Source organism: Bradysia coprophila, unplaced genomic scaffold (assembly GCF_014529535.1).
Source record: "Bradysia coprophila strain Holo2 unplaced genomic scaffold, BU_Bcop_v1 contig_94, whole genome shotgun sequence".
Lineage (NCBI taxonomy): Eukaryota > Metazoa > Arthropoda > Insecta > Diptera > Sciaridae > Bradysia > Bradysia coprophila.
Genome location: NW_023504022.1, coordinates 3,088,110 through 3,103,646, shown reverse-complemented (window position 1 = coordinate 3,103,646; position 15,537 = coordinate 3,088,110). Strand labels below are relative to the sequence as shown.

The following is a 15,537-nucleotide window of genomic DNA, read 5'->3' as shown; positions in this document are numbered from 1 at the left end:
AAGCACTTTTGCTTGAAGTGCGTTGATCAATGTCAAAATAATATCCATTTGTTTCATTTAATATGGCAACCAAAATGTAAATTTTCACGAGACAAGTTTAATCTGTCTGGCACGTTTTAGGTTAATAGGACGACATCCCCCTCAAGTGGGTCTCTACCGTAATTTGCATCGAAAAAGCACTCTAGCTTCAAGCACTAACACAGAAACATTTTTGGAGTCTAATGATATCCTCAGCGTTTCTTTCGTTAAGATAGAAGGCATGTTTTCCTTGTGTGAGTTGAAACACTCAACATAATGCAATTGTGTATACGATTTGGGGAGACATGACTGTTAATGCTTGGAGCTGGGTGCTATGCCTATAGTGTAATTGTTCATTCATCAGCAACAGTGCTAAAGGTGGGAATTGATGACAAATATTGAACGTAGTTCGCTCCCGACTAACCGAACCAGACGATTCTCTGCCAAGATTTTCAGTCGATTAGTTGCACGTAAAACGATAATGTGCTCTGCCTATGGTCCAACGAACCAACGAACAAGAAAAATTTGCAGAAAATCGTCTAACTCATTTCGCTGCACTCAGGCAACTCGCCATTCTCTGTACTCTGTACCTGACAGTGCAGTTTAATTGAAGAATAAAGACATCCGACGTTACATGCGACATTACAGAACGGTACGTACCGATTTAGCCACAGAGTCATTGCTCGGTTTCGGTATGAAGGCATCTGATTTTCTCTTATCAAATTTGTTCGGTTTTCGGTTATCCTTTTCATACGACAGAATACTTTCCTGCTGTGAGATCATATTGTACTGATAGAAAATGTCACTGTTCGACGGATAGCCCGAGTATTTGTCCATTTTGAATTTCTGATAACTTTTTGACGGCGAATCGAAATACGGTCGCTCGTACGCCGGACTCTCGGTGTCGATGACCGAACTATCCGTGTCAAAGCAATGAGGAAACCCGTCCGGATCTTCTTCCACCGCAAAACATTCTCTCTGAATGCGTTCGTAGTCGATCGCTTCGCGATCGAACGGAAACATGGTGGTGTCCGGCACGGAATCAGAATCCCTTTTGGCCAGACTGACTACGGGAGCCGAATTGATTTTCGAATTCGATCCGTACTTCTCTTTGTTGGACAAATTTTTGAATGAATTCAAAAAACGATTGCGACTCTTCAGCGAAATGTCTTTCTTTTCCATTTTACAGTCGTCAATGTCGGTCTCATCGACCAGAACGTCATTGAATTTTCGCGACAAAAATTTCGATTGTTCCCAGCGCTTTTCGTTCTCTTTTTCCTCGTCTCGGGCACAACCGTTCTTCATCACTTTCGTGCCACCACGTTGAACTGTCGTTGCGGCGACGGTGCCGACGGTGTTTGCTATAGGATAAGGATATGGGTCCTTAGCAAATGTGAATAAAGATTGATTTTTCTCAAATGATCGGACACTTTTCGGTGACGTTGGTGTGTCGAATGGAAAATGTGTGGTCGATGTTATTGGCGCTGTTCGTGGTGCTTGTGGCGCCCTTCGATTTTTCGAATTATTTTCCTGAAATTCACATAGAAACGAAATGTATACAGAGTACGGAGGCAAGAAATGAAAGATAAATCGAGAGGAACAATAAACAGGAATGATTTTCAGTTAATGTAATTGATGAACGCAGAAATTGTTAACAGACATCAAAAGAATAACGTGAAAGCGTATAGCTTTTAGGTTTTTCCGATTCGACGAGAGGAAGGGAGAGACAGTGTTCGAGAGCATTTATATTAAAGTATAATGGAGCATTGCGTTTAAAATCAAATGAGTATAGACGACCGTTTGTCTGCCGATATACGATGGTGACGTGATAAATGGAACAAATTTTTCATAAACGAATTGTCGCTTCGACATTTCCGTTTGTAGAAATAGAAACGATTTTACATGTAAATTATTAAACAATGAGGCTCCGTGAATTTTTGATTCTTATTCAATTGTTTTTAGTCCCCCCCAGTCGTTTACCAATGGTAACCTACTTACGCCACTTTTTTTTGTTTCAGTCAAAATCAAACGTTGAACAGAACTTAAAGCATAGCAGTTCTATGCTTAAGAGTGATATCGCCAAATCTTCAGGTGATTTTTTTAACTTTGGAAACAAGCGGTCTCCGATTTTAATGAGTGATAGCTCGTTGGATTCGTCTTTCAATTCTAGGAAACACGTGTCTTTCACTTTTTCTTTAAAAAAATTGTTTTCTTTGAAAAGCGCTCAAAAGTGAAGACATGCCAGGGGGTACCGAAAACAGTTTTTAGGCAATAACTCAAGAAAAAATTATTTTAAACGGTTGTAATGTTGTACGATTGTCGGCCTTGAAAAGACCTACAGGTGGAGTATACGCACCGCTTGGTGCTAGTTGATCCACTAGAGTTATGACTAGAAATATAGTGAATGTTCGGAGAGTCCGCCTTCTCTGCAGCTTCGATGTACCACGGAACTGAGTATGGGTTGTTGTAGCTGGCCTCACCCACTATCGTTGCACATATAAATGAATCCAGTACTTTTGGGCTGCAAGCCTACAGAAGTCTTCAAAAAAAAGTTGGTGCCAAAATGTAGATTGTTTCCTTCTGTCTGAGGGTCCAACTGCCAGAACAGCGTCTGGAACGGTTCTACGTGAGTAATTTTGTATCGTCTACTATTCCCTTACCGTATACGCTTCACTTTGCCTCGAATATAGGTCGTTACAACATATCCAGTGTTAGTAATTCTTGTGAAAAATTATTAAATTTTTCTCGGAGGATTTTAGTCAAATAAAGTGTTAGCGTATAGCAAATGACCTCAGGAGTCCGGAACAGTAATTAGTTTTTCAATTGGACCAATATGTGCTACGCGACAGGAGTTTGGAAAAACGATACGATCAAGTGGGAGCAAACGGTTTTCCAAACTCCTGTCACGTAGCAAATATTGGTCCAATTGAAAAACTAATTACTGTTCCGTAGTCCTGAGGTCATTTGCTACACGCTAACACTTTATTTGACTAAAATCCTCGGACTTTTTAGGCGAACTTGTGACGGTTCCTGTGCATCCGAAAAGCAACAAAAACATCAAAAAACTGTTTTCCCTAATTACTACTGGTCTTAGCTTTCTAATGACACCACCTCTGTCCTAAATACACCTTTAATGATTTTTCTCTTGATATTACTAATAGTGCATCTGATATATTCGCGACATAGCGAAGCGTTTTTCTATTGATAAGGTGAAAGAATAGTAGACAATAAAAAATGATTGAAGAAATACCGTTCCAGATGCTCTTCTGGCAGTTGGGCCCTCAGAAAGAAGGAAAAAATCTACATTTTGGCACCAACTTTTTTTTCAAGACTTCTGTAGGCTTGCAGCCCAAAAGTACTGGATTCATTTATATGTGCAACGATAGTGGGTGAGGCCAGCTACAACACCCCATACTCAGTTCCGTGGTACATCGAAGCTGCAGAGAAGGCGGACTCTCCGAACATTCACTATATTTCTAGTCATAACTCTAGTGAATCAACTAGCACCAAGCGGTGCGTATACTCTACCTGTAGGTCTTTTCAAGGCCGACAATCGTACAACATTACAACCATTTAAAATAATTTTTTCTTGAGTTATTGCCGAAAAACTGTTTTCGGTACCCTCTGGCATGTCTTCACTTTTGAGCGCTTTTCACAGAAAACAAATTTTTTTAAGAAAAAGTAAAGACACGTGTTTCCTAGAATTGAAAGACGAATCCAACGAGCTATCACTCATTAAAATCGGAGACCGCTTGTTTCCCAATCACCTGAAGATTTGGCGATATCACTCTTAAAGCTAACAAAATGTTTCTGTTGCCAATTTAATATTTTCATAGTTTTCTCCAAACACTAGATTCGATGAGAATAGAAGACTTTCGGGAATTATAGTAAGCGATTCGTAAATTGAAAGGACTATCGAGTCGCAGAAGATGTCAAAAGTGTTTCATTCTAGCTTGTAGCTTTCATTGCAACATAGCTGGTAAGGATGCGGATTTTACAGTAAGCCAATAATCTTAGAATCGTTCTACTGATTCGATTCCTCTTTTTGTTTATTTTTGTTTAATCAGAAATGTTAGAAACTTACTATGTCGAAGTAATAGATTTCGGTCAATGTCATGCCCAATAAGGTTAGTTTAGCACTTGCTCAAGGTTTTGCGACTTAATCGTAGTTTACATTGGATGCTGCGGAAGTAGTTCATTACGTGATGGATCAATTCTGTGATATGGAGCTAAACTCACAAGTGTGTTTTGAGTAAAAAACTGTTATTTTGACAAGTCGATAGTTTGTATACCTGAGCCGAAGTCAAGGTACACAACTATACAAGTCAAAATTAAAGTTTATACAGCAAGTTGCTCAAAGCCACACAGGAGTGTTCGCGATTGTAAAAAAAAATATTTGCAAATTAGTGCATTGCATCCTATCACCATCGGGAGAGTTTAAATTAAAAAAATATCGAAAAAGCTCTTCACATGTAAGAATAAAATAGTTTTTGTAATGAACGCTTTTCCGTGGGGGACTGAACCTAAATGTAATGACAACTTTCCGTGAGAGGCACACTTATTTGTAATAACAGTTTTCCGGATAGGACAGCGAATAATGGTCATATATATAACAAGTGATGGAAATGAAATTACAGTTTACGTGTGAATTTTGTTGATCTGAGGCGAAGGTGAGGTCTAAAACGGCACAAAATTGTGACTTTTCTCTTTTATCCCAATTTTTTTCATGTAATTTGGAAGGTCATAAAATTCGCGAGAGGCGAGTTCGCAAAAAAAAGCCCTTCAGCACAAGTTCGGAAAAACGCGATAATCTATTACTTTACATTGTTCACATTGTTCGATTCGTTTCGAATTTTTGCAACTTTAAATTAACTTTACGAAGGCTGTGAATATACGAACAAAATTCAGGCAACAGTCCCATCTCAATTTTTGAATAATTATCAGTAAACATGGAGTGAATGCTATGTAGCACAATATTTTGAATCTCTTGATACCGTTTTTCATACCATTCGGCATACGGCGAGGAGACAATGAAAATTTAGAAGAAGAGAAAAGAAACAAACCGAAAAACATGAAAAGTTTATGGAAAAAAGATCGACATGGTAGGTATATGCTGCTTACAGTCTTTATTATTATCTTTATTGTGCGGCGTAAAATATTTGAAAATGTTTTTCTCTCCCAGTACCTTTTTAAAAACCTAATAAAAGTGAAATTATTTTGCCTCAGGTGGATGATTTCAATATTAATAATAATCAACAAAGCACCGAATCACCGTGGTAAAACGTACATATACAATAAAACGTTGCGCAATTTCATGAATCAAAAATTTTCTCCCCTGCCCTGAATAAATTATTAGGTTTTCGCAACGAAAAATTAAATTATTTTCAACAATTTTACCTCGTAATTGATTAACAGAGGGGTATCCGCTCCGGGTGTAATTAGATTATGGTCCTCGTCTTCTGTTAGATTGCCTGTTTGTCGTAAATTAATTGATATCGCCGTAGCTGGTTCGTCGAATGAACTTAATAGCGGTTCACTTTGGCCAGATGTGTCGCCTGCAGATAGGATAATCAATTATTATGGATATTCGTTTTGCGACTCTGTCAAATAAAAATTTTGTTGACGAGACTTTATTGCTATGGTGTTATCGTGAATCGATGAGATGGGTTCAATTGGCTTCCCTTTTACGATTCTTTTCTGTTCGAAATTCCCTTTGTCCACAAACAACAAAACGAGTTCGGTAATTTAAAAACGTTTGATAGACAAAGGACGGAGGGCTTGATAGTTTACACCATATCAGCTTCAAACCTAACATCAAAACAGTATCTCTTTCAATTTGGGCACCTGTCAAGGTCGGTGATGTAAATTATTGTAAATTAATGTTGTTCATACATTTCGTCGAGGCATCATAGTCGAATGTCAATCTATTGTAGATTAGGGTTAAACGAATGCGAATTCGGAATAACGAAAAGCACTGTTGAAAAGGTCTCCATTTCGAGGGAATCGTATGTGGTGTCATTGACTCATGAACCGGATGGATGATAAATTCAATAAACAGAACAAACGAGTCGTCACCATATCATACGTAAAAAGCAAATGATTGAAATTGTCGTCCGTGCAATTAATAAAACATTTGCGCTGTCCATGCAGAGCTTAATCGTCTGAAAATAACTTCCACAAACAGAACCTTTTAGGAAAACAACAAGAATTGTCAGATCTTTCGTCTTAGTCGAGTTTAACCAGTTTCAGACGACAACACTGAACATATGCAGTATTACTATCGGGTATATTAGAGGCCATTCACAAATTACGCACGCACCAAATTCGAAATTTCAGACCCCCCCTCCCCCCTTACACGCGAAAATGTATGGAGAAAATTTCAAAAATGTATGAAGCGTACGCTTTTGTCAAACCTCCCCTCCCCCCTTGAGAGCGTGCGTAATTTGTGAATGGCCCCTTACTTCCATCGATCAAAGTATTTTTAATCTGTTGATTTCAAATCTGGTACTTCATTTGTTTAACATTCATTTTGCTAAATAAAGGACCATATCTTCCAGAGCTTGTCATTAAATTTGTCGTCGTTATCATATGAGACAGGTTAAACTCGTAATCGCTCTCGTAATGTGCTTTCTAATTCAAACAATTTAATAGACCTACGAACGGAACAGTCAAAAGTTTACACTCTAAACTAAATTTTGACAGATACACAAAGACACACTTCAACGCTTTCATGAAGTTTATTTTTTATTTTTACACAGTTTACAGTGATGACGTGCGTTTAGGCTTGATTTCCACTTACCAAAAAAGTACTACATGTGAGAGACTAAATTTAATTTTTTGCTTTTTTTTGACAGCTCGCGCTCTCACGGCTTTCACACGGACTACTTTTTGTCGAATGATAACCAATACTTTACAATTTACTTTGGATCGAATCTTGTACTAGCGCAGCATACTAGACCATCTGGGCAATGGAGAATTTGAATTTGATTCCATTTCTCACCGCAAGACTTACTACATTTCGTAAATGGCACCCTCAACGTAGATGCGAAATCACACTCAATTTCTTCAAAATAAAAAATACATTTTTTACAACAAAACTTTCCAAATGTAGTAACCGCTTCTACAAACCCGCCGCTGAGTACTGGACAAAATTGAGCATGCAAACAATAGCCAAAAATGGTATGAAATTCATTTTTCGTTTTTAAGTTGGAACAAAATCGCGAGCCTAGCTGAATGGAGTGTCAGCACAACTGTAAAATAATTTAAAAATTCGTTCGATATTTAAGCAAACACCAAAGAATCCGCTAATTTAAGTTCGAAAACTTTACTTACGATATATGTAAGTTTGGCACAGCTTTCGTCTTTGGTGAAACATTTTCTTTGTAAAGTCAAGCATAGAACCAATCGCAGACGGTGAAATGAAATTCTCATAAATTTTTTTCACGCGACCCGAAAATTTTTACAGATACATTTTGTGTCAATAGTTAATTTCATCGGCTGGCTTAAAAATTGACGTAAATCTACAAAAACACACATTCAACCCAAATTTCGTGTGAATTCGGATGAAGCGCCAGCTCACTTCATTATACCACTTACGATGAGTCGTGGTTAGAATGTATGTAACATTCTTCAGTACGCTTTATTAGGTAGTAGTGCAGTTGATAAGGACCATTTATACGAGAACGTTTACACTCGTATAAAACTACACTACAGAACGTTTTTAGCGAATAAAAGTCCCTTGGCGAAGTAATTCACTAAAATCCCATTAAAAATTTGACTCCAACGAGTACGTACAGTGGTTGTAATGCCCGTTTTACTTTTTGGAACATAATGTGCTTAATGTGACCTGACAATAAAGTTTTCAATAAATGAACATTCTTGCGATTCTTACCAAATTAGTTTGGATTGAAATGTAAAAACCTTGTGGAAACAATATGCAATAACTCATTGTTGTCGGTAACCTTTTTATGTATTTCCATCAATCACACTTTTTATATCCCGTGTGTTAGGTATTTTGGGCTCACTATTTCGGATTCATTCCTGTACAGTACCAATACATAAACTGTACATAAAAACACTGAAAGTAACGCAAACCTTCAGAGGCGGATCTCCTATGTTACTAAATTAGCGGGTACTACATTCCGCTAAATTCGAGTGAAGCTGTCTCTCTGCGTTGAATAGAATTGGTGGAAGGTTCTGGATCTGCCTATAGAAGTATGAAGTTGTGGGGATGAATAGTTTTGTTCAAGGAAACGTTGGCCATGACAAATAAGTAGGATTGGATTGGATTGGATTGGATGGGAAGGGGGTTAGCCCAGCACCTAAGCCTCTAGTGGGCCTGTTGTGCTGTTGCACAAGTCACTTGATCATATGAATTGTGATTTTTCATCATATCTCTCCGGACTCAGATAGTTCACAAATCGACCGTGTAAACGTCCCATACGTTGTGAATTCTCTAAGCCACGAGTGGTATGCGAAGACCACAACCATCACTAATGACTCATGCATTTTCCCAATGAGCGACTAGTCGATCATAGATGGCGCTTATCCTACAGTGTGTTGTATATTGTGAATTGTGTCATTGACATTATGTCAATATGGCGTGATTGTTGCGAAGAAATCGAATATTGGATTTCTTTGAAATTTGCGACTTTGTTACGGTCGTACAGCCATTAGATAACTAATAGCGAGTGCTTAATCACCAAGTGATTAGAATAAAACCAGGCAAGCATTTTTGCACCGGGAGTCGAACCCGGGACCTCTTGGGTATGAGTCCTATGCTCTACCGATTGAGCTACCTGGACATTCCCCAAATAAGTAGACGATAGTCTCCAACAAATTAAAAAAAAAAAATAATTGAAAAAGTGCCCTTATCAACTTCCTGTCTTTTTCTTATTTTATTGTTTTTCAGATAAGCAAAAAGCTCATTAAGCGAGCAAGCTTAGTTAGATTTTCTTGGTATATAAGCAGAATTCGGAAATTTATTTTTAGATCAACTTTGTCAACGCTCTGTAGAAGTACTTTTGGTATACTCTCGCTCAAAGGAAAAAATGGTTTCCAAAATAGTTTTGGTGCTTTTGGTAGTTTCATTGGTTGCTCTTTCACAAAATCATTGTGCAGAAGCTGGTACGTATATTGTCGAGTGGAGATTTGAGTAATGCTTGATTTCCACTTACCAAAAAAGTACTCCGTGTGAGAGACAAAATTGATTTTTTTTCAATTTTCGCTTACTTAAAACTTCGCTCTTTCACGGATCTGACACGGAGTACTAATTGTTGAGTGGAAACCATACTTAATTCTATTAGAATCGGAGCTAGATTGACAGAGTAAATTGCATATGTCATGTCGCTTTGGAGGACAAGTTCCACTTCATGATCGTGTAACATGACTATAGACTCACGATCATGGGATCGACAATTATGCTGCATTTTCCATTGATTTCAGATATTTACCGCAGGCTAAATAATAACGTAATTTCATAGTTGTCGATCCCATCAACGCAAAATTACTCGCGTGTTTTGCACTAGTCTGTAAAAAGTTGGAAGGTATCGTCAACGGTCATTTTATTAGATGCGCGGTAAAACAGTTAACTTTTCCTACGAAATAATTCAAATTCCATGTTCTATGGCGAAATAAAATTTTTGTATCGAAAATGGGTCACCGCACCAGTATTGACGCTACCTTTCCAACAGTATACAACCGTGGCTTTGAACTACGTGAGAGATTCTGGTTGGTCAAAATTTGGCATAATTGAACGGCTTCTCTCATCAATGTTAAACTCAATTTGTATATTTTAGCCAGGTGCATCCTCCCCGGAGAATGCAAACTTACATGCGATGGTGACTACATGAGTTTTTCTATTGGAAGCTGTGATGGTCCTTATGAATGTTGTGTACACAAATCATTCTACACCAAATGAATATCAAAACTGATTAAGACATTAGCCAGCACGGAAAACTAAACTCTTAAGAACATGGAATGAACATTTGAAATTAAATATTAACATTTAACCCAGCCCTCGAAGAAACTGTAGTTTTAACTAAAGGCTAAAGGGGATTTCCTCAATTCGAAAAAAAAAAGATTGAAATTTTTGAATCTTATCGACAACGTTGCACCCGGTCTACTTCACAGATCCATTAAAGTAAAGTAGTTTCTACACTTTTTATCAGTCTTAATAGGCTGTTGTATACATGTACGTGCGACTAGTTTAAGAAATTGTTTTTGTGGAATGCTATGCGGGTCGTAGCAATCAAATTGATTTGAGTATTTGTAGCCTAAATCTCCTCCTCATTCAAATCAAATTTAATTTTGCACATTTTTAAAATAGTTTCTGTTATCGGCGATTTCTTCTTCCAATTAATTTTTAGCACTTCATCCTTTATTGTACAACGAACCATAACCATTGAATATCGTAGACATTGTCTTCAATTATTCTTTTCCGGCTTCATTTTAACTTTCCAGATGCAACTTCCCATGATTCCACAAATGTTACAGGTTTTTATCATTTTCTTACCTCCTGAACACTTATAAGTAGCTGTATGTATAGCTGTTATTATCCTTCCATTCTTCTTTGCCTCCCGAATTTTACAGATGATTCTTCTTCATTCTCCATCAATTTTGTGGTTCTCAAATCTCATTCACTGGTCAAACTCTGTTGCTCTTTATCCGTCTTCGAGCTCAAGCTCTGTTTCAGAGACTTTCTACTTGCGTTGGTCAAATTCTGTTACTCCTTATCCATTCTTATCCATCTGGCTTCTTCGATCTTAATTTTCTTTATTCGCGAATTCAATCCTCATCCTCATAGCAATAGTCGATTTAATAGTTCCGTTATTACTAGATTCATTTCCATTTTCAAAGTATGCCCGTATCCATTGCATTAATTCGTCAACATTTGTTTTGGCATTAAAATCTATTATTATCGGTGTCGTAATTTGTATTTCACCAACGTAATATTTCCCGACGCTCCTGGGCCCATAACCTGTTAGATTCTAGAAGTTATCCGGGATATTAAATTAAATGAAACTCAGTGTTTAATTTAGACTGAATACATTTTGTTCTACTAAAACTACTGCGATTACACAAATCAATTTGATTGCTATGACCGGCATAGCATTCAACAGTTTTTTGAAATAAATGAAATGAAATGATGGGCGACATGAGTGCCCTAATCTGTGGGTTTGTTTCTGTGCCGTTTGCGTCAATGTTGTTGTTCTTAGACGATAGCGGCAACGCGTAAATGAAAATGCGTTTTTTGCCATACTTCCAGTTTTCTTCAGGCTTTAAGGCCAAATCAAATTGCAAAAACTAACTCAAAACGAATCGAAATTATTTCACCTCAATTACGAAAATTCGCCTAAACAACTTCAAGCCATTTTAATAACAACCATTCAGAGCCTACAGAAAAAGTAACTTTTTCTTGGAAAATGGAAAAACGACCCACTCAATAATATTAATAATTAATTTGCGAAAAATTATGTAAACTAGATTTGCTGATGGGAGTATTTAACGGTCTTAGGAAATGCAATACTGGTTATTTTCCTAATGACCGGCAGCCATAAAAATTCTATAGATAGGACGTTTGAAATGCCATCAACGGTAGGAAATACGGTCCACGTTAAAACAAATCTCATACAAACAATGATTTAATAGAGTACACTTTTATGTCATTGCATACAAATGAATGAACGAAACATTTAACGAAACTAAGGCGACGTTACGTCTGAAAGTATCGTAAACTGATGATGACTATAATAATTAAAAATCATTTAGTTGAAGAATGCAATTGAAAGATAAGATTTCTGTTGTGAAAATTTGCCTTTGCCCGGCACTCCAGAGATCTTCCAACAAAAATCTTATTTTTCTATCGAATTCTTAATTCGATCGGAGTCTTAGACTAAATGGTAATAGACTGGTCCTTTGTTAAAAATGCCCGCTGAATTTTAGGAGACTTTTGATTTATCAGTTTGACCAACAGATCGGTTTTTTCGCCCGAGCTGAAAATTTTGACAGATGGCCCATACAATTTGTGTCAAAATTTCATTTTATCGGCTGGATGTATACTTAAAAATTGACGCAAATCTACAAACCCAAGTTTCGGGTGAATTCGGATGTAGCGCCGGCTCACTTCATTATACCACTTACGATAAGTCGTGGGTAGATGGTGTGTAACATGCTTCATTTCGCTTTATTAGGTAGAACGTTTTTAGTGAAGAAAGTAATTCACTAAAATACCATTAAAAAATTTGAATCCAACGAGTCCGTACAGTGGTTGTAATGCCCGTTTTACTTTTTGGAACATAAATGTGCTTAAAATGTGACCTGACAATAAAATTTTCAATAAATGAACATTCTTGCCATTCTTACCAAATTACTTTAGATTGAAATGTAGAAACGTTAGCCTTGTGGAAACAATATGCAATAACTCATTGTTGTCGGTAACCTTTTTATGTATTTCCATCAATCACACTTTTTATATCCCGTGAGTTAGGTATTTTGGGCTCACTATTTCGGATTCATTCCTGTACACTACCAATGTACATAAACTGTACATGAAAACACTGGAGGTAATTTCGGATAATGGACTCCAATTATTGGAGTGAAGCTCTCTCTGCGTTGAATAGTGGAAGGTTCTGGATACGAGTATGTTCAAGAAAACGTTGGCTATGACAAAAAGGTAGAGATAGAGACTCCAACAAATTAAAAAAAAATAATTGAAAAAGTGCCCTTATCAACTTTCTGTCTTTTTCTTATTTTATTGTTTTTCAGATAAGCAAAAAGCTCATTAAGTGAGCAAGCTTAATTAGATTTTCTTGGTATATAAACAATTCGGAAACTTATTTTTAGATCAACTTTGTCAACGCTCTGTAGAAGTACTTTTGGTATACTCTCGCTCGAAGGAAAAAATGGTTTCCAAAATAGTTTTGGTGCTTTTGGTAGTTTCATTGGTTGCTCTTTCACAAAATCATTGTGCAGAAGCTGGTACGTATATTGTCGAGTGGAGATTTAAGTAATTCTATTAGGCGGACAACACACTAGCAATTTTAGATTGATGGGATCGACAGTTATGCTGCGTTTCCCATTGTAATTGGATATTCACCATAGGCTAAACAATGGAAAACTCAGCATAATTGTCGATCCCATCACCGAAAAATTGCTTGTGTTGCACAAGTCTGTAAAAAGCTGTCGTCAATGGCCATTTTATTAAATGCGCGGTAACAGTAAACTTTTCCTACGAAATAATTCAAATTCCATGTTCTATGAACGCAATAAAATTTTTGTATCGAAAGTGGGTCACCGCCCCATTATTGACGCTACCTTTCCAACGGTATACAACCTTGATTTTGAGCTACGTGAGAGACTCTGGTTGGTCAAAATTTAGCATAATTTAACGACTTCTCTCAGCGATGTCAGTTTACTGTTAGTCAACTTTAAACTCAATTTGTATATTTTAGCCAGTTGCACTATCTCCGGATTTGAAGTGTTACTTACAGAATGCAAACTTGCTTGCGGTGATGACTACACGAGTTCTCCTATTGGAAGCTGTGATGGTCTTTATCAATGTTGCATGCCCAATCCCATGAAATTCATTCCACAACGAATGAATATCAAAACTGATTAAGACATTAGCCGGCACGGAAAACTAAACTCTTAAGAACATGGAATGAACATTTGAAATAAAATATTAACATTTAACCCAGCACTCGAAGAAACTGTAGTTTTAACTAAAGGCTAAAGGGGATTTCCTCAATTCGAAGGGAAGATTGAAATTTTTGAATCTTATCGACAACGTTGCACCCGGTCTACTTCACAGATCCATTAAGTTAACGTAGTCCCTTCACTCTTTTACAGGGCCTATTATTTGGGAATCGATTTTGGGAATATTTGGGAATATTTGTGAATTTTGGGAATATTTGGGAATATTTGGGAATTTTGGGAATATTTGTGAATTTTGGGAATATTTGGGAATATTTGTGAATATTTGGGAATTTTGGGAATATTTGAGAATTTTTGTGAATATTTGGGGATTAATTCCCAAATAATTATTAATTAATTAATTAATATTTATAAATCGTGTTTAAATACCATTGACATTTAATCTCATCCATCAGAAGTTTATTTTCGATGTTCACAAATGACTTAGAAATAACCAGTGGCATTACAGCAGGTATTTTCTATCGTTAAAACTTTTACACATCGTCTACTTCCCAAATATTCCCAATATTCACAAATATTCCCAAATATTCCCAAATATTCCCAAAATTCCCAAATATTCCCAAATATTCCCAAATATTCTCAAATATTCCCAAATATTCTCAAAAATTCCCAAATATTCCCAAAATTCCCAAATATTCCCAAATATTCCCAAAATTCCCAAATATTCCCAAATATTCCCAAATATTCTCAAATATTCCCAAATATTCTCAAATATTCCCAAATATTCCCAAAATTCCCAAATATTCCCAAATATTCCCAAATATTCCCAAATATTCACAAATATTCCCAAATATTCTCAAATATTCCCAAATATTCTCAAATATTCCCAAATATTCCCAAATATTCCCAAATATTCCCAAATATTCACAAATATTCCCAAATATTCTCAAATATTCCCAAATATTCTCAAATATTCTCAAATATTCCCAAATATTCTCAAATATTCCCAAATATTCTCAAATATTCCCAAATATTCCCAAATATTCCCAAATATTCTCAAATATTCCCAAATATTCTCAAATATTCCCAAATATTCCCAAATATTCCCAAATATTCCCAAAATTCCCAAATATTCCCAAATATTCTCAAATATTCCCAAATATTCTCAAATATTCCCAAATATTCCCAAAATTCCCAAATATTCCCAAATATTCCCAAATATTCCCAAATATTCACAAATATTCCCAAATATTCCCAAATATTCCCAAAATTCCCAAATATTCCCAAATATTCTCAAAAATTCCCAAATATTCCCAAATATTCCCAAAATTCACAAATATTACCAAATATTCCCAAAATTCACCAATATTCACAAATATCCCCAAATATTCACAAATATTAACAATATTGATTCCCAAACCATGAGGCTGATGAAATCACAGTAGGCACTGTGTTTCTGTTATACAGATAGATGACTTGTTTTTGTTGTATGAGTTAAAACATAATCCTAAGCGGTAGCTCGTATCACTAAAGCCTCCAAATTTGACACTTGTCAATTCAGTGTTCATGCTAGTAGCAGGGCTGTGCCGTAACACATACATTTTTTGGGGTACCTCCAACGCCGCTGGCTTAAAACACTTTATTATGTATCACAAATTTTATAAGCATGATATCCACTGAATCGTTCAAATTTTATTTAAGTCTACGTCTACCTCGTCTTAAATTTTTGTGAATATCTGTGAATATTTGGGAATATTTGGGAATATTTGGGAATATTTGGGAATTTTGGGAATATTTGGGAATTTTGGGAATTAATTCCCAAATAATAGGCCCTGCTCTTTTATCAGCCTTTTGATAGGCGACATG

The 15,537-nt window shown here is 36.4% G+C and overlaps 1 protein-coding gene and 1 long non-coding RNA gene across 2 annotated transcripts in view; one reads left to right on the top strand and one right to left on the bottom strand.

Moving 5' to 3' along the window:
• Nucleotides 1-15,537, bottom strand: part of LOC119084935 (ras-related protein RSR1) — a 147,108-nt gene that overhangs the window by 58,114 nt on the left and 73,457 nt on the right. The window contains exons 6-7 of the mRNA XM_037195074.1: nucleotides 5,416-5,573; nucleotides 679-1,548 (exon numbers count right to left, since the gene is read on the bottom strand). Of these exons, the coding sequence (XP_037050969.1) occupies nucleotides 679-1,548; nucleotides 5,416-5,573 (1,028 nt within the window). The remainder of the gene's footprint in view (nucleotides 1-678; nucleotides 1,549-5,415; nucleotides 5,574-15,537) is intronic.
• On the top strand, nucleotides 12,878-13,727 carry LOC119084949. The gene is made up of 2 exons (XR_005089177.1): nucleotides 12,878-12,996; nucleotides 13,470-13,727. It is a non-coding gene; the product is annotated as an uncharacterized LOC119084949 (long non-coding RNA).